This window comes from Rhopalosiphum padi, chromosome 3, assembly GCF_020882245.1.
Source record: "Rhopalosiphum padi isolate XX-2018 chromosome 3, ASM2088224v1, whole genome shotgun sequence".
NCBI lineage: Eukaryota > Metazoa > Arthropoda > Insecta > Hemiptera > Aphididae > Rhopalosiphum > Rhopalosiphum padi.
The window spans coordinates 26,761,248-26,782,594 of NC_083599.1; the positions used below are offsets into that span (position 1 = coordinate 26,761,248).

A 21,347-nucleotide genomic window follows, 5' to 3' on the forward strand; every position below is an offset into this window, starting at 1 on the left:
AACGTGAGCATGCTCTATACACAACTGCACCGCAGACTCGACGGCGCGGCGGTAACCGTATATAGAAAACACGCGTATAATATATGGCGCTGAGTTCAAACGGATCAGATTTGGACACTCGCAGTCACTATACTATCGAATGCAACGCGTTCTTATATATATATATATAGCTAGGTATCAGGGGTCTCCAATCTTTTTTTTGTGTCGGGCCAAATCTGAGATAGGTTTTTTCATCACGGGCCAACATTTTTTAAGGAATGAGGAGGTAATGCAATCGAAGAATAGATACGATTCAATATTATACAGGTATACCTATAATAGTACCTACCAAATTATAGTGTTCTTGCGCAACCGGAAAACCCCGTCGATGTTACACCGAAAGTCGGATAAGTGTGATCGTCGGGTTATTCTATTATTAGCTAATATCAATACCTATATAAGGCCGACTGTAATAAATTGTTATGAATAACACCAGATGATAAAAATTAATAAAAAAAACAATGAAAACATAAATTGGCTTGGCGGGCCGATTCAAAAATGTCGGCGAGCAGTATGTTGGAGACCCCTGCAGGGGTTTATATATCATTATTGTTTTCGTTGAAGGCCGAAATTCACGACACTCTCACCACTGCACGCATCGCTCACGAATTCTAACCACGTTTCGACGGAATGGAAAAAAAAATTCTAAACCCTAACGTCGGCGGGTCAGCGGTAGCGGTGAATCGATGAGCGGCGGCGGGTCGGCGACGAGATCGCGCGCGCTTAGTAGAGCGGTACCGGATATCCGGCCCGCGCTGTGTGGGTTCCGCGGCTCGCCGTCCACACCGGGCGCGGCCGGTGATGGGTGCACGTCAAGTGTGCGGACGAACTGGTTCATCGTCGTAGTATTGGCCCGGAAGTTCGTCCGGTCGACGGCGGCGTTCAGGCCTCGTGCGCCGGGCGGTCTCGAGGACGAGAAAATCGCCTGTCCGATCGCGGTGACTGTAAACCGAAACCACTACCATGGTCATTGGTCAGCCATTACCGTCTGAAATCGGAACGAACGCTGTGATGTCCGCGCGCGTGGCCACACTGCTGAAAAGCTCCGGTGTCGAAGTGGGTACGAATTTCTCGGGTCGCTCAGTTCGGTGCGGTGACGTACGTTGCTAATCGTTGTTCAAGCTTGTGGTCGGTCAGCACGTTTTCTGTTTTTCGCAAACCATAACGTTTTTGTGGTAATAAGCGCACGATAGACCAAAACGTCGGCGGTAGTATGCTCTGCTACGGATGAATGTGAATATTTTTTTTCAAAAAGGAACACGCGGATCTCTAAAATCTTACATACTATACAAATGGTTCGATCCGGTCTTGTGATTGTTTTACTATTCTTGAATCCGGTTCAATCGAGGCGAGGCCAATGATACACTTCGCGTAGTACCTACCACTATCAAAATATTATCAAAATTATGATCAGTAAAAACTGGAAAACATCGAAAATATAGTCAAACAGTGTATTAGTACACGCGAGCTGCGAAAAAGAGTAGGTACGGTCGTATTATTATACTATGATATACATTATACATATACAAGCTGCGTACGCTGTATCTACTATAAAATATGTGCGTTTACACGACATCCACTACAGTAAACGATGGGCTGTAACGTGTCTCGCAGTCCTTGTTTAAAAGGTAATAAATTATTGGGCATTACGATATACGATATCGAGTTTTGTATCGGGCGCGCGTCAACAGTGGCTATCGTCGACATCTTAATTTATAAATAATATTTCAGCTAACATATACAGATACAGTGTGTATTGCGTAGCGTACCAATATGCAACGAGCGTAGTATCACAGAAATTCGATATGTTCCAATGCGATATTATTTTCGTACACATTTAAATGATATGACACCTATCGTGCGTCTTGTACGTACCTACGGAAGTTTGTAATTTTCACCATTGTGATGGATAATCAAAAATATCGTTTGTGATTTACACCAAACGAATGTGTAGTATCTCGTATTTTGTATCTACGATGTGTACCAGGTTATATCGTCGGTACCTATATTATAGAACCCACGTGTTGACATCGAGACGAATGACAATAATAATTCTACGGAAACTCCAACTGCCCAGTGCCCGCAATCCAATCTGGGCGATAACAAAAATATGTGCATTTAAAATATTACTGTTGATTAACATAATATTGTAGTATATATATTCTATATTATATTATTTTTATTAGATAGCTTTAAATTCAATGCAGTACTCCTTTATTTTGGTACAAATTACACATGTTATATAAATATACATACATTTAGGTGAAAATTGACTACTACAGCCCTGTACGTAGGTATATCACATATGAAATGGATAAAACTATTTATGTAAGACATAGTAGTTGGTGATAAATTACGATACACGTTTTATGTTTAACTAACTTACAAGTTAGTTACAATAAGATACCGTATTTTAAACATATTAAACTATATAAGTTGATAGTAGATACAACATATTGTGGTTAAGTTCAAATTGATTAACATCTGATGTAGGTACACACTTTTCATTCGCCTATGAACGAGTAGACTTTTTCGGTTATTATTATTATTTTTTTGTAGAGCACTGACTTTATGCGATTAAATATATTTATTTACACATGGGAAAAAAATGAAAAAGGGTTTTTTAAGATAACGTTTACTTTGGGTAAAAGAATTTAATATGGTCATATTTGTATTGACGGTATTTTAGTAATGTCCTTTAATATATTTCTCTGAATAAACGAATACCTAGTTATGTAACCCATTATAATAATAGTATATTAAAACTAAAGAAAATATGGGTTTCAATAATTATTTGAAACTATTATGCTAACGAAACATAAACAGTTTTAATTCCTAATTAATAGAGTAAAGTAAACGGTTTTTATTTTATATAAATATTTTTTTTGTTTTTATTTTATTTTATTATTTTTTTAGAATAAATTAAAAACGTCACGAAAAGTACAAATAAGAAAGGGTAGGTACGATCCTAATTAAATTATTTTGTAATTTGGTATGCTTTAATGTATTATTATTATTATTTTTTTTTTTTATTAATATTAACTTATCAAGTCGTAAAATAAAACTTACATTCTAGGATTGTAATATGAGCGTGACACAAGATTGTTGTTTCGCTATAATATAACATTAACATAAATAGGTACCAAGTATTCTAAAAGGTTATAATACATAATGATGCTCTATTAGATTGTTTCAACGACTTTTTAAATTATTTCTATAAGCTTACTATTTATAATAATGAATTCACTTATTTTTCTACATTATTTCATGTACTTAGCAAGTTAAGTTAAAATAGTAAATTATATTCATATACCTATATTATTATAACGTATAATGGATCACGTATTTATTCTTTATAGAATAAATAAAGGCAATACCAATGAAATTAACTAAGTTTCATGTTATTTCAAAATATATTAATTATTAATATTCTAAAATTTTGTATATTCTAAAAAAAGAGACGTGACGTAAAATATAACTTAACAAACAAGTATCTAAAACATTTTACAATATTATTTGGCGGTAAATATGTTATAACTTATAAGAGTTTTAAAAAATTATAAGACTTAAATTCTTAATAATTAAGTTATTAAACGTTAAAACAAAAAAAGTATTAATATAACACATCAATTTTTTAACATATTCCAACGCTGACGTTAATCATCTCAGTTCTATAAAGTAAAACATTGATGTATTTACAGTTCAAGGTTCTTAATATACATTTTTAATGTAAGTTTTTCGAAGGAAATATTGTTCAGTTGAGCAAAATATAATTTGTGCCTCATTATAGTATATATATATGTTTATATTTGTGCCTTATTATTACTTACCTACATTGTATAATGATAAATTATTAAACATAGTGGGATCATAAGCAAAATTATTAAATATTTATAATTATTTAACATTTAATGATTTATTTGATTTGTTAGACTCTTATTTACACGAATTTAATATAATAAAATCTATTAAATTAAAATTTCAATAACCCCAACTTACTTTCTTTTTGTCACTAATTGACATACACAGAAATGTTAGTATAATATATTATAAAAAAATAAGGAATTTAAAATGGTACCAAGTTAAAGAAAAAATTAAGAGAAATCAAACACTCATTTGAACTTTGACCAAAACCCAATATTTCAAACCAAAAAGAAGAAGTCACAATAAATAAATTCAGAATTGGCCACTCGAGAGTTATACAATGATACCTGATGGACAAAACAGAACTTCTAGCTGTTTCAAACTCTATACGATAAAACATTTACTTGTCCATTGCCTAATGTTTACAAAGGCTAGAGAAGAATGTCAAATTCCAGAAAACTTGTGTAATAGGAGTGCCCTACTTTGATACAAAAATAATAATTATGTTATTAAAAAAATGTAAATGTTTAATTTAATATAACGTAAGTCCAATGTAATACTACTCCATATACAAATAATCGCAATTTAATAACCTTGTAATTGATTTTGAAACGACCAAAGCAAAATTATATTTTTTTAATTTTATAATGTTGTCTTTCTATAAAACAATAATTATTTATCAATAAAATAGTAATTTTTTTTTTAATTTTATAGAACTATATGACACCACCACACACATTTATGGAAAAACATAAAAGTTACAATAGTAGAATATTTTTTAGTTAATTTTGATGTATACACTTTTACGAATCATAACCAATTTTAAACGAATAACTAATTGGTTACTATTATTTAAAGTTTAGATTATTAGGTTGGAATGGCAGGCAATTGACTAGACACTGTTAGTAGGGACCTCAGTGTCTCTATAACTTGCAAAATGCTAGTCATTATACAGTAGATTCGTCAAATTCAAACCATAAAATATGCTAAGTATAACAAATTAATTGAAGATACCTCCTACTGGTTAAAAATTTTATTTTGATACCTATAATATTTGAACATTCTGTGTATTTACGTTATTATTATTAATATAATATTGGAAAATACTTGCAGTTATTACGTGGACGTACGTATGAGTATATTATTATAACATCGATAATGGTAAATTTGAAAAATATGGTTTTACTTTGTACGTAATGTGCTAAATACTGAATATAGAAAAATATTAATATATATTTGCCTGTAAAGCAAACATGATAAGACGGCTAATTGTAAAAAAAAGTTTTTAAAGCAATAAACCATGGTAATTAAACCATGCAGAGTGATTCTTTTATCATGAAACACCCATCATGATAAAACTATTTAAATTTTTTTTATATAATTTACAATCAAAATAAAACAATATTTTTTTAAAAATATTTAGTATCACCATAATTTTTTGAGTTTTTATTTTTTATAATAACAATATATATTTTTAATTTTATATTTTGAAGTAAAATACTTTTGGAATATATTGATGTATAAAATCAAAACTCGGACTAGTAGTTTAATATGTATTTAAATTATTAATGAACGGAGTAGTAGGCCAACATTTAGGGGTATCACCGCAGCCACTACACTTCACTCACTTTAAAACTTTAAATACTTAAAACTTATAAACTAATTTTGATTTTTATACATTGAAAAATATTTTGCTTCAGAATATGAAATTAAAAATATACACTGTGATTAAAAAAAGTAAAAAACTCAAAAAACTATAACGATACAAAATATTTAAAAAATGTTATTGTATTTTGATGGTAAATTATATAACACATATTTTCAAAAATGTTTTTAAAATAGTTTTTAAAATAATGACTGATTTATGATAAAAGAATCACCTTATATATGGCGATTCCAAGGGTAAAACAATAGTATATATAGTACGTCGGTCTGGAAAAGTCGTTTTCAACTATTTTAATTTGTATGTGTTTATTTCAATAAAAGGTTTTCTTTTCGTTATATACCTTGGTATAAATCCATTTAAGTATCTACTTTAATCTGATCAGCTGATCTGAAACGGGTTAATTTAAAATCATCGAGTATTACAGGTATAACAATAAAACTCTTCTATCTACATTTTAGAATTGAGCTTAAACTGGTTGATTCATGGTGTTTTTGTCACTAAAATGATAATAGGAGTATATCGTTTATTCTTAAAAAGTGCATTTACTACAGTACATTCATTCTCTCACAAAATGTAATAGGTACTGCAGTGTATTTAGTACTGATGTTGTCCATTTATATGTTTTAATTATATTACACTATTCTCATAATAATAAATTCATGTAATTTACCTACATCAAAAATATAAATCTACTAAAGCTTAAATTACAACAGCATATATTTATAAAAAAATAATTATAAGAAAAAAACACTGAAAGCTCTATAATAGTATATATAGGTAGGTTAGATTAGAATACACAAAACATATTGTACCTATTCGTGTTAAATAGTATATAAATATAATTTTTAGAACTATTACCATTAGGTTCATAATAATAATAATAATATAATAATACAAAGTCTAAATTGATAACTTCCAAATAATGGTAATATAAATAGCCATAAATTGTTATTGATATTAATATATATATATTATAAGTAGTAGTAGTATAATGTAATATAAATACATATTAAAAAAAAAAAGGATTTGAATGCATTCTAACCTTACTAAAAAAATTAAATATAATTAATAAAGTTAAAATAAATTTTGCTTTATTTAGAAATAATTTCTTCTATAATAAATATGTAGAATAAATTTAGTGATTTGGATAGTTTTAAGTACATAATTTGCTTAAGAAAAAAAGCCAATACTCTTTTGTAATTCTTCTAAATCACATTTCAATTTTTGTAATTCTGTTGAGTACATATCGTTATTAGATCCACTTGATTTTGTGATATGTTTTTGGGTAACAGCTCTTATGCTGTCGAATAAACCGCATTTAGGTTTCATGTCTGTCGTGCATTTCTTTGTTGGACAACAAGGACTAATTTCGCATTTCTTTGTTGGACAACAAGGAATAATTTCGCATTTCTTTATTGAACAACAGGGACTAATTTCGCGTTTCTTTTTTGGACAACAAGGATCAGTTTCAGATTTTTTTCTTGGACAACAAAGGATAATTTTGCATTTCTTTTTTGTGCAACATGTATCGGTTTCGGGTTTTTCTATTGGACAGCAAGGCGGCTCAGGTTCGCATTTCTTAGGGGGGCAGCAACAAGCTTCAACATTGCACTTGATTTCCTCAATTTTTTCTGATAGTAAACTCATTTGTTTTAGTTGACATTCTCTTTCATTAAGTTTATTTTTCAGTGCACTTATTTCTGTACATTTACATTCATTTTCTTCCTGCAATTCCATGATTTTTTTTTTCAAGCAACTTAAATCATTGTTCTTTGCACAAATGTCATCTTGTAATCTATGTATTCGACTCTTCACTTCTAAGTGATTTTTGGCAGTCGCTTTATTCACTTCTATTAATTTAGAAGCAAATTTTTTTGATTTACATCTCTCATCGTTTAATTTACACATTGCTTCATCGTATCGTATCTCTAAGTCGTTATATTTTTTGCAGCTTATTTTCAACTCGTTTACTAAATTTTCTCGCTCTCGCATGAACTTTTCCTCCATACGCGTAGCACATAATGTTGTCTCACAAAGACTTTTCTTTGTACATTTTAAGTCCATATTCAACATCGCGTTTGTATCATTTAATTTATTACAAGCTGTTTTGCATTCCTCAAGGTCCTTGCGAACTTTACAGACTTCCTGTTCATTACATTTAAGGTTTGTCTTCAATTTGCTAATCACGCAGTTATTTTCTTCCAATTCCGACTAATAAAATAAAAATAAAACTATTTGAATGTCTTACCAATAATATAGTATGGTAAACTATTCGATAAGTGGAATATGAGTTCAAGTGAACAGCAAAACGTATATATAAAAAAAAACCAAAATTCGAAAGTTCATACCTTACAGTGTATAATATTATATAATATTTTATGACTGTACGTTAGGTTAACCTAATCTAAGGTAAAAAGGAGGTAACTTGGATGATCAAAGCAGACGTTTAGACCATAATAATTTTTATATTAATAATACTTGTGACACATAAATATAAGCCAAACAAAAACCATCTTAAAATTGTTGTTCGACTACATAGCGAAGATGATCATTACAGATTTACAGCTAAAACGCTCAAAATGACCGTACCAAATTTAGCAATATTAGGTCAATTAAATTAATTGTTTAAAACAAAAGTGGAAAATTAATTATAAAATAACATTTATAGTATACTATCATAAATAAAAACAAGTAAAAAATATGTAAAATGCACTACTCCTACAATAGTAGGTAGTTACTACCTGGTAGTATTGTATGATATGTATTAAGACAATTATAATTGATAAGTATTTATAATTAATATACTATAATAGTATTTTATTTTTCATAAGTTTATATTTATGTATATGTAAATTAAAATGATCAATCAATCTAAAATTATTTTTTAATCATTTATTAATATAATTTTTTTGAGTCAATCTATAATCAAGGAAATTAAGTAGTTATTTACTTTAGTTATACATAATTGCTTCTGGACACTTTCCAAAATTGTTTCGGTTTCTGCTAACTGTGATTCAAATTTATTTGAATTGTGTTTTAGAGTTTTCAATTGACTATTTAAACAGTTGTTGGTATCTTCAAGTTTTTCGTTCTTCAATTCCCATTGGTGTGCTATATCCATGGCTTTCTTAATCTTTTCTGATTGAACGTTACATGTCGCTGACAGTTCATTAAACGATTTCTTATGGGCATTATAACTATCTTCTTTATTTTGTTCAAATTGTTTGCAAATTTTTTTTAATTCATTTCTCTCGGAAACTAAAGCTTCGTTCTCTTCTAGTTTTTTATTTAACTTTGATATTTTTTCCTCTTGACAGGATATAATATCTTTTAACTTTTGTGTCTTGTCTTCAGACTGTTCAGAGTACATCTATATAAATACAATTTTAGATAATTATTTTGGATTTTATACTGAAAATATAATACAGTTTATAACTTACTTTGTTAGACTTATTATTTGTAGGAATAAAATTTTAATATAATACAATTTGGGATTAATTGCATCTGATTTAATTTTGCTGTTTGTTTATAATCAAACAAAAGTTCAGTTGCTAGTAATTTTAATACTGGTAAACAAAATGTTATAGAGCTTAGTCATAACTAACAATACAAATGAAAAAATAATAATATTAATTTTAATTTCTTTCACAGTCAATTTTTCAATATGAAATTTTATTTGTCTGTCCTTGAACCAGAATAAACTGGTAAATATAATCATGTTTAAATTACGACTCATTATTAATATCATTATTTCCTATATATCTAATTGTTGGCTGATTTACAACATATTTAAATTTATTAATATCATATGAAATACATAAGGAGGAGCTAATTTTTAAAATCCTTTTAAATATTTAACAATTAAAAATATGTTTAACTTGTACATACGAATAAAAAAATATAAACAGGAAACAAATAGCTCAATCGCTAAACGCTAACCAAGTTAACGTGTATTAAATAACAAGATATAAGGCTCTATTTGTTCCATCATGCATATTTTGTGAATAGTGTTTAATTACAGTATTGCTGGCATCATCCACATCGAACGTATTAAATAATAATCAGATCATGAATCAATATTTATAATATGATTATAGTAGAACATTAATTTTGTTATATAGAATTAAAACTATAAACAATATCCATACAAAAATAATACGTTTATCGAATATTTACTTTATAAGACGTAAACATTATATTTATTGGTTAATTACTATAATACGATAAGCATAATATAGAATCTTAATTATACTGATATTATATTATGTAAAAATACGTTTTATTCGGTATTATTCTATAAATTATTTAGTATGATTATATAGGCATCATACGATTTGACTGTTGGGGGAAAATTTGTAATGATGTGTTTAAGTATTACGTTTAAAAATTATATTATTTTTTTTTCATTATGACTGGCTGTTTTATTCATAAAATAAACAAGTATATTGTGATATATTAATATAGAATATAGAATAAATACGTCTAATAAATTCAATATGTCTTTTAAAATCTAAAATTTAAAACAGAATTAATACAAAAATGTTCGAAGATTTTTTAAAAATGCTATTTTTATCAATTGCAGTTATAGGCTGGATATTTTTTATTATATGTACTGTTATTTTTATACGCTGGATAAAATTCGTACACAGAAATCCGAATGCCCAGGATATAATAAATCAAATACTTCTACGTGTGATTTTTTTTGACAATTATTAAGAAAACAATTAATGCAATAGAAATGAGCAAAATAAAAACTCCAAAAATGGAATGAAATGGAATTCACAAGTAAGCCCTAAAAAAAGTTAAACCTGCACAAACCATTGATTATTATTTAATTTCACATAAAATACTTATGAAATTACATTATAAATTAAACATAATACATTTTTTTTTCATGTGTAATATAAATTGTGTAGAAGTTAATTTTATTAAGACTTTAAAAATTAATTTTTACTTTTTGGTTGTTTTTTTTATTTAGTATAGTTAGTATAGTTAGGGTGGTTAATAACAAGAACCAGGAATTAATTGACTTTTTGGCCTATAATAATAAATAATTATTATTTCTATCGTAAATTAATTCAATGTCATATATTTTTTTTTATAATTTATATCCACTATTAACTTTTGTTAACTTTATTTTAGATGATGTGTAATTGGAAGAGGTAAAGAAGAAAAAATATTCAGCCAAAGTTGTTTTAAAACCATAAGATTACCTTCTTTGAAGAGCAACTTTCGGCTCTAAAAATAATTCTTAAAATTCATAATGTAGATTTTTTTAAATTAAATCGATTGAAAATTATACTAAAACCACAAAAATGACAAAAGAACAGTAAAGTTGTTTAAATTGTATTAATAATTAATAAATAGTTTAGGTTTGATCAAAAATGTATAGGTGTTTAGTAGGTAATTCTTTCATGACCATATTTTAGCCACTCATTTATTTCATATTATATTTCAGTTAAATTTATTATTTCAAGAATGATAGATAATATCCCTATTTATGAACGATTTAAAATAATTATTCTGTATCCTAATTTATTAATCTTTACTATGATAAAATAGTATTATTATTGGTATCAATTTCTCATAGTATAATAATGGTTTTTGAGTTAGTTTAAATCGGGCGTAGCCCGTTTCGCCCAAATTTAATGTTATATGATTTCTGTTTAGTCCAGATTATTTTTTTCATATTTTAACATAATTTTGTAGATATGTTGTGCTCTATTACAGACAACTAGACAAGTTTTTGATCCCGAAAACGTAATTAAGATAGGATATCGTTTATGTAAAGAATATAGGGGTGCATTGGGGGACCCCGATATTTGTATAGTTCCCCTATATTTTTTTAAAAGTTTTTCAACAAATTTCATCTTTTTTATCAGAGAAAATTATAAAATATATTACGTCATTCCTATAAACAGGACATCCGACAGGTATGTGTTAAATGAATTTTTATGATTATGCATTGTATTGTAAATGTATAATAAAATTAGAACCATTGAGCTACATTAATTTTTTTAAAACGACAACGATAACAGGTTATGTATACGCTATGACAAAATAAATTTCTATACATGGCATACGCGATGTGCGATGTATTTAGCATCCAATATATGATCGCTAATCGGAAAAATAATTCCGATTAGACCATTCTTAAGTAATTTGTAGATGAACATAAATATATATCTAATGTTAAATTAATATAAAGATAATGTTATTAATAACTAAATTAAAATTTGTATGTTTTTGTTAAATAAATAATTTTGAATTATTTATAATCTTCTATCTATAATAAACGTTAATGTCTATGGGCATGTATTTTAGCATCAACAAGTATTTTGTTTACGTATTTTAGGACGAATGCGTTCGAGTATTTCATTAATTATTCAATGGCCATTTTTATTTATTGTGGACTAAATTTGATTTTTATAATACATTTTACAGATATTGTGGACTAAATTGGTAAAATGTACCAATCTTTGTGAACTGAAAAAAAAAAAACTTTTCTGAGAACAATATTTGACTGAACCTTTGCAAACTTAATTTTAAATTGATCTAAACTAGTCTGAACGAAACGGGAATTATATAAGTTTAGGTTATCTCCTTGTTTTTGGTTCAAACATCGTAAGAAGAATATCTAGTAAAATACTAATATATGAACACAGCTATGAATATTTTTAAATACAATTATATTATCTTTAATCAACACTAATAATAAATCTATTTCATTAGGCATACTAATATAAGGGTGATAATAATAATAATATAGCCATTCTTTAAAAACGCTTTTGAATTAATGTAAATTGTTTTGATCAAATTAAATATAATTTTCGTTATATTTATAAAGCGTACATTCAGCGCTCAGAAAATAATATTTCAATAATCGCGTGGACAGGACGGTGACACTTTTGATAAACTTTTACTTCGACCTAAGGTACTGTATTAACTTTATAACTCTATATAAATCTGTAAAAAAAAAAAATCAAACATGTTATATTATTTGCGTTCATCGGTAACTAGGTAAAGTAGAAAAGAAAAAAGCATCCGGATGATCTCGACCCGGAGGTTTTCTTTAATGACTTTAAAGGCTACGTGTTCGTTTTTTTAGTTCTACTCTCTGTGAATAACTAACAGCAGAGTGTTGTTGACTTGTTTTGCAAAACAGTGCGAAAAAAACTTTCGTTTTAAAGTTTACAAATGAAGTTGATGTTTTCGTAGCCTTTCGCCCACGATTGAAAAGTTTTCGAATAAACGAGGAATAAATAATTAAATTGTCACCCGTCAAGAATTTACTCGAGAGAGCACTATAACGGCGATTCCAAAGCAAAGATCATTTACGAAAACCTCTGGTGGCTTAGTTATTTTTTATACTCTTATAGAACACCAGAAACATTTTAAGTGGCAGTAATTTTGAGGATACAAGAAAGAAAATCAGCGTCTCTTTGAAAAAGTTGTACGAATCCAAGTCGATTTTTTTAATCTGCATACCTAAGATGGGACTATTAAAAAAAAAAAAAAATTAAAAAGTTTCCGAATATTATTTAATTATGTATATGATTCATCAACTATAAATACCAGTGCATATTTTTAAATATATATATATGAAAAAATTATATATAAACTCAATAATAATTATTTATTTATTATGCGTCTGTATAATATAATAGAAAAATAGAGAATAAAATGTGAATATTTTTATGAAGGTAAAAAAGCACGTACATTAATAAATATAATTGTTACGGACACCCACAATTTTATTACAGTCATAATATACAGGTTTATCATAATTTATTATTATTATTATTATTATTATTATTATATAGTTGACTGTATGACAATTTGTTTTTTGAAATACTATACATTTGAAAAATGACTTATAAATGACTACATTATTCTACCTAGTACTCGAAAAACTGATTTTTGAATTAATTAAATAATTGAACGATTGGATCATGAATTATTAAACACGTTATTTCAACATTATTTTGTGCCCAGGCGAGTGGAACAAAACGTTTGCATACGTCATGTTATTTCAAATGATTATGATTAATGTAAAAACAATTAATTATATTTTGCAATATAATAATAAAATTTCTTACCATCCTTCCTAATGCGATTTAGAATAGTATAAATCTAGGTTATATATTATTTTATTAATATTAAAAAATAATTATTGAATTCTCACTTTTATTTTTTTTTTAATTACATTACTTCGCGTAAGTAAGGCATGGATAATAACCGTTATAATAAACTATCATATCATTTTGATTTGTATAAAAAAAAATACTGAATTTCTGATCATTAGTAAGTTAAACCTTAGGCTTTAATCCTTTAACAATACAACTATTTAATAACATTTTATATTGTAATCTAAGTACCTTATTCGATGATTTTTTGACCTTAGTAAATAGAACAAAAATGTATTAAATTCTTAATACATCTATTCTTAATATAGAGTAATGTTTTGTTTTATCTACCAAACCCACATTAAAATTGTACTTTTTAACATTGGATAAATGACCATTAGGGTAAACTTATTCTATGCTATATATTGATAATTTGTCATTAAACATTTCTAATATTTTGTCATCTGTCTCTAATTTTCTCATTTATAGTTGTTTTGTTCCAATATTTTCTCCAATATAAAATATCTCTATGCTCTAATGTACATTATCAATTGAATCCTTTTAATACTTTTAAAAAGTTTGTTGTATTAGTTTTATACTGTTAAAATTCCTAGTAAAATCCATTATAAATTGTTATTTAATAAATATTTATTAATCAATATTCAAACGTATATATTTTAACGATACCACTTTATTAGATTATTATATTATACTTAAATATCGATTTAAGCAATTTACTCTCACCCTAATCATATCATATGTCATGTATTTTATTATATTGCACAATGATGTAACAAATAAAAAACAATAATTTTTTAATATAAAATAAATATATTCAACGTTATTAGAAACACTTCAGTTAAATATTCAAAACTAAATAAATGCTTTTCAACTCAAAAGGCCAACTAAAAATTAAAAATTTTGCAAAAGTGTCTTTGAATAGAAATGTAACAATTTGAATTCGAATTATTCATTATTTTTTTTTCTTCAGCTACAGGTGAAACAAATACTCTATTTGAATTTTAATATGTACCTATACAAATATGTTTTTTCAATATAATAAAATAAACTCATTCAATAATTTATTTATTTTAGTATGTTATGTATTAAATTAATAAATTATAATAACACAAAATTATACATACTATTGAGGACAAAAATATTATTGATACTAAACATACTTATAACTTATATATAATTAATATGTGTAATTTGTTTTTAAAACAACTTAACTGCTGAACATTATGTTTTTAACGAGTACACTTTAGAATTAAACCTATATTTTTAGGCCCAAGAGTGGTTCAATGTTATTATACAGCAGGAAGAAAGTGCGGTACAGACGTGATGGATATTGTTGGAAAAAAAGAAAAGACGGCAAGACTACTCGCGAAGACCATATGAAGCTGAAAGTCCAAGGAACTGAGGTTAGTGTAATATTTTATGCCATTTAGATTTTAGAATGAATATGATAGATACAAACTACCCTCAAATTAATAAATGTCACTGAGTGAAATTCAACTTAAATATAAAATAACGGTAGATAAATATCGGTTTTATCACAAATCTTCAATTATTGAATAATGCATAATATTTTATTTATTTTATATGCATATACCATTAAAATTAAGTGTATTTATTCGCTCTTTCTTCTACTCATTGAGTTTTAGAGATGTTTATATTATACGATTTATTTTACTCGTTCCTCCCGCATATTTTACCGGGTGCCTATGAGAAATAAATAATCGATGATTTGATGTGTATAAATAAAATAATTAAGTGCATAATTTAAAATTTACTCGATTAGTCATTCATAATTGTATGTATAATTTGTCATAACGGTGATATATAATTAAATATTTTTTTTCAACCACAATACATTTTAATGACTGTCATAAAGTTGGATATTATTCACCTTTGCGTAAACAATAAACTTTTAATTGCCTATATTATATTATAAATATATGGCTCTACGGTTTACCAATGTCTCAAGAGATTTATTTAAAATCTAAACGGGTACATAGACGGCATGTATGTGTTATAGTTGTTATAATACGTTAAATAAAAGTATAATATTAGATGGTAGGTATAATAATATTAGTTGCACTTTATAATTGTAGGTATATTTAAACGCCACCTTACAGGGCAAATACACGGAAATAGTCGGCTATTATTATTTAGTCGATGTTTTAAATTCCGAGAAACGAAAGAGCTAGTGGTTAATGGTTACACAATGCGCTGTTTACTTATTTTATTTTATCTGTAAACAACTGTTTGACCTAAAAAAAAACTTAATACAATCGATATACTTGTGCCCATTTTTCAGTAGATAATTTTATCTTATTGAGAGCACTTTTACTTAAGTAATTTTTCAGTTTTTGGATATTTTTATTAAGTACTAAAATGGAAATAGTATTAAAACAAGACGAGAAAACGGATTTCATCAAATTTAAGTACCTATTGGCTATTGTTATTTTTTAATAATTCTATAGGTACCTATATATATAATATAAATGATTCGTAAATTCTGAAATTTAATTTAATATTATACTGCGTCGATGATTGTATTTTCAATGTTTTTTTCTGAAATGTAAGAATATTCATAGAAGTTTTAAATTGTTTGATTTTTTAACGTACTGAATACATTACAAATATTAATGTAGCTATGGTATGTTTAGCACATCGAGATCTGCTCAAAATCGTTTTATTGATCGCTTTAAAATGCAATATATTAATTTTACATGATCTAATCAATGGTGTTCAATACCTATACTATATAACAGACGAACGAACTTTCTGCTTGTTATTTATTATTATTCGATTTTGTATGAAACTCCATTGTTATTCATCGTGATAATATATAATAATATACATAATATACACATCCTACATTTTGTGAATTCGTAAACTTGCGCTTTGAAATATTCCAATACCCGTATAGTATATAAATTATATTATAGTGGACAATTTTCATCTTTTTTTCACATGCCATGAATATAGGTATCGTACGCGTGGTGCGTCTAATCCCTGGTGACCTTCTCAAACGTACATACCTACACCACACATTTTTCGTCATTTTAAATGCACAATCATATTTCTACGCGTCTAATAAATAATTTTTAGAATGACAAGTGTGCGCCGTTTGAATACACACGCGTTTTACGAATAGCCGACCGAATAAATAATACGATTTTGATCATAGTGTAAGAGGCGACATATCCCAGAAGGCATGATGACATGAGTCAAACATAATTTATCAGTACTTGACGTTTTGAACTTACTTTTGCCAAAAAAGAAAAAATAGAAATCCTTTCAGACATTATTAACGGTTGTTGAACGTTTAAATATTATATGACCACATGAAGTGTACAACAGTTTCTGTAGTAGTAAGTAAGAACAAATAATGTTGTCTTGTTTTCTTAATCTTAAAATATAATTTTACCCGGGATTTAAAGTAAAAGAAAAAGTTTTTAAGACTTTTAAATCTTAAAATCTTTTAAAGGAACTCAAAGAAACTATTCTATGCGGGAACTAATGAAACATGAATTAATCTGTTACTATTATAATATTTAGTTATGATAAAATCTCTTTATTTTTTATTTTACTTGTTGGAAAAACATGTTGTAAAAGTTATTATACAACTTATTCATTCGAATAACGAATTCGATAAATATTATTATTTTAACGGATAAATTATGTATAAAAAGTATGTATTAAGTGCGTAGTGTAAATATATAACAGTATATATTATAACATACATAATATTGAACACACTTGTAATTTTCTGCATATAAATACTTAATTAAAACGATTGTATACTTTTGTAAACGTAATTGTGTGTATTGTTCAATTCATTATTCTTGTCCAAAAGTCAACGTTGTGTATATTTTATCATAGAATTGTTTCCACACAAGTTTGATGGAAATATTTACAAAGCCCCTGGCATGTTTCATATATTTTAATTTCTGTAAAACCCTCGGTAGATTTATGAATAGTACTTAATTACCAAAATACACGCAATGTATTTTTATTTCGGTTGAAGTTTTTATCAAAGACTGATTATGGAACCACAAGGGGCGATTCGTCTCTTCCACACAATCACACTAACCAATCAATTGGCTTGCACGTTAATACATGTATTTATGGGATACATCCTTACGATTCCATCGATTTGTTATATTCCAAGTACAATTAATACATCAAGTAATACAATTAGATATTTTTATATTAACTATTATATTATTTTGTATATTGAAAACATAAACTCAATACCAATTGAGTATAACTATATTTCATATGTTTACAATCGTGTTATTTGAAGAAGAAATAATCATCTGAGCACAAATAAGAATCTTTATAAGTTAAAAAATCGAATAAAAAAATAAACAAATAAAAAATTAGAAAATTAGAAAATTGAAAACTAAAAATTAATAAAATAATATTATATTCAATAGATGATTGGGTGATTTTTTAACAAAAGACATATAACAAATGTTACTTAGAAACTACGAGAGAATTTTCATCCACAATGTATTTCGCAGTTTACTTTATTTTGGTTGTTGTTAAAAGTGAATATTTCAAAACATATTTATTTTATTCAAAATTAATTAAAAATACAAAATTTGAAAAATATAAACAATTTTAATTTATATTGGATACTCGTCGTCATCAAAAAATGGCCGCCGGGCTTTTTGATCTTATCAAAGGCAAAGGGCGCTGATTGGGTTGCAAAACTTTTTTTTTTGTAGTGACTGAAGAACCGTCTTTAGAAGTTATAGAATATAGGCACAAACTTCAAAGCTTCTAAACCCTAATTCAGTAGGGCCGAGCCCGTGGTAAGTTTTTGAATTGCTACTATAGTGAACTTTAAAATATTATGCCAGCACTCCGCTTTTCCATTACGACAGCTACTAAAATTTGTCTTCTGATTAATTCCCTTATTTTTATACGATTTTCGTTGAAAACTATGGTTAATGTATAAAAAAAATATGTATATTATTATTTTATATTTTTTTTTATACTTCGATTATTTTAAACATAAACACAATTTTTTAATTTTCCAAAAACTTCGGTTATTTTGGAAATGTATAATTTTAATATTCTTAAATTTTTCCATATTTTATGAAGCTTTAGGAAAAAAACGGGTTTTTCCTATATTTTTCCGAATTTTTCGGCATTTTGATCCCTACAGTTTTAGTCAAATATTATAATATATAAGTACATACAAATACCTACTTTACTGAAATCACTATAATTCTACTGCTATAAAATAATGTTAACAATCGAAATTTAACTTGTATGGAAATAGATAATATATTTAAATCGTACATAGTAATATTATAGAGTTATATTCAGATTAAATCGCTCTAATAATTATTTGCCTTAGATTTTCTATATACCTAGGTATCTACTACCTAGTATCGTTATGCATCATCTGTATAATCGTGCAATATATTTCAAGGAATTTAGATTCTAAGTGTCTTAAAAGTGCACACAAAACCGAACTATGGTATAAGGAAGAAAATAAAGAAAATATTGTTATTTATTATCCTCTATAACATTATTGTTTGTATACTTTGGACGGCGAGTGTATAGGCAATTTCGGTACATGAGTGTGTAGGCCGTTTTCGAGTTTTCATAATGAATTCAGTCATATATTGAGTTGGTATATTATTAGAAACGACATTTTGACGTTGAACGAACTTTAATATAAATAAATGACTTGTTAAGAAACTAGTCCAATATTCCTATTTTGTTGGTTTTATCTGGCCGACAATAATGAATGATAATTATTACATTTTCGATGTGTGTGGGTAAGTGATAGACACAGCCTATAAATTCCGAGGTGGCAATTTATATTACACATAAAGAATTGTACGAGATACGTAGGCAATCAACGATAGTTTATTGTATTTCTATATAATATACCAATGTTATATAGTCAACTAATTTCACAGAAAAATTCTATTCAATCGATTATTAGCTATTACTCCCGCTTAAAATCACACATTATGCAATTTTTGGTTTAACTCAAAATGTAAAGCGTTATCCTTTTATTAAATCGCATAAGTATTGTCGAAAAATAATATATGACGTTGACGCATTCAGAACGAATATTCGTTTTATTTTTTTTGGCAAACTATATCTGACTACAATATACGAACACCATTATCCAAGTGGAGTGGTTATGCTTTCGTTTTTAATCGTATTCTCCGAAAGTTTTGACATATATTGTGTGGTCAAATCACTTTTTTCTCGGGTGAAGGGGACACATCGTGCACAAAAACGTCATCGTAAATTACGAAGCTTGGACAATATTACGATCGACCGTCCGGGATTACTGCACGGAGAATTGAAAGAGACAGAAGATAATATTATATATTTAGGGTCTAGAAAAATGTCTGTTAATTGCCATTTTAGATTAAGGACCTATTATACGAATATACATTTCAATAGAGTATATCCTATTTTTAGACACATCGTGATGTTATTTTTGAATTCCAATTGCAGAGAGAAAGCTTTAATATATTGTTATAGTTTATTTAACAATGGCTTTTTGTACTTCGGAAGCCGGCTTCTTTCGGGACTAAAACAATTGATTTTAAATACAATTGAAAATCATTGGTGTTGTTTGAGAAGCTTAAAAAATGAAAATAACCATTTACCTATGATAAAAGCAGTCTCGCACAAATTGTGTAAGACTTCGTAAATCTGATTAATTTTTATATAATAATATCGTATATATTTATATGTAGGTAAACTTAAAACTTGAAATATTTATCATATTGTAATATTCACAATATGTGCTATAATTAAAAAAAAAAAAATTAAGACCTATGTTGTATTAAGTATTTTAAATTTTATCGTTTATATTTTCTAATGAATATAATAATTGATTTACTCAATACCCGTATTATACCCATACATATCGAAAATATGTTTTCTCGGCTAATAAAAATTCCATGTCAGCTGATTGTTATATCACTTGTACGGGTAATGTAAAACGTACACACAAAATTTGAATTGAATGATATTGTGCGCTGCCACCACGTGAGTTTAAAACGGTCTTTGGTCCACCAATATAATATTATAATATGATTGGAACCGTACTGCAATCTCAGCAATATGGGTACACCGCAGTCGTAATAATTCATATATTTCTGAACCGTCAACGTATATTATAATATCTGTCACTGCGAGTCGAACGCATATCATAATAGATTAATTACCTACCGATGTGAAATATTCGCCGATACGATATCGAACGCGATTTGTTCGACATTTTACATATCACTAATGCGTAGTGGCAGTTTGCGCTATTAAATTATAACATATATATATATACATACAGGTGATTCACCATAGTATGCTCCACACCATTTTTTCACTTAATAATGAATTTACTCTGTGACGACGGAATCTCCTATTTTTCAAATGAGAACATGAAATATGTGTTATTAAAAAAGGAAGAGTACGCGAAAATATTTCTTGGTGAATCACCCTGTAAATTATAACTGAAAGTTGTGAGAACAAGGCAATGGTTTTGTAATTATTTTTATAATTATTGTACAATCGCAAGACCGTTTTTGTATATAAATACGTAGCAATGCTGACTATAATATTTTTGTCGAAAACGTTCGAAAAGCTTTTTCTAA

The 21,347-nt window shown here is 27.2% G+C and overlaps 2 protein-coding genes across 3 annotated transcripts in view; one reads left to right on the forward strand and one right to left on the reverse strand.

The window, feature by feature from the left end:
* Positions 1 to 21,347, forward strand: part of LOC132926499 (calmodulin-binding transcription activator 1) — a 116,470-nt gene that overhangs the window by 69,851 nt on the left and 25,272 nt on the right. For both annotated transcript variants that reach the window (XM_060990863.1, XM_060990864.1), the window contains exon 5: positions 14,984 to 15,119. In XM_060990863.1, the coding sequence (XP_060846846.1) occupies positions 14,984 to 15,119 (136 nt within the window). The remainder of the gene's footprint in view (positions 1 to 14,983; positions 15,120 to 21,347) is intronic.
* Positions 6,740 to 8,939, reverse strand: LOC132923827 (myosin-11-like). The gene is made up of 2 exons (XM_060987801.1): positions 8,520 to 8,939; positions 6,740 to 7,780 (listed from the first exon to the last, which is right to left on the reverse strand). Exons 1-2 carry the CDS (start codon positions 8,937 to 8,939, stop codon positions 6,740 to 6,742), a joined length of 1,461 nt encoding a protein of 486 aa, XP_060843784.1.

What these genes read in the sequence shown, in the direction of transcription:
- LOC132923827 (XM_060987801.1), bottom strand. Translation starts at nt 8,939, where the DNA reads ATGTACTCTGAACAGTCTGAAGACAAGACACAAAAGTTAAAAGATATT. An exon ending in AGCAATTATGTATAACTAAA is followed by an intron (nt 7,781 to 8,519) that starts GTAAATAACTAC and finishes TTATTTTATTAG; the next exon opens with TCGGAATTGGAAGAAAATAA.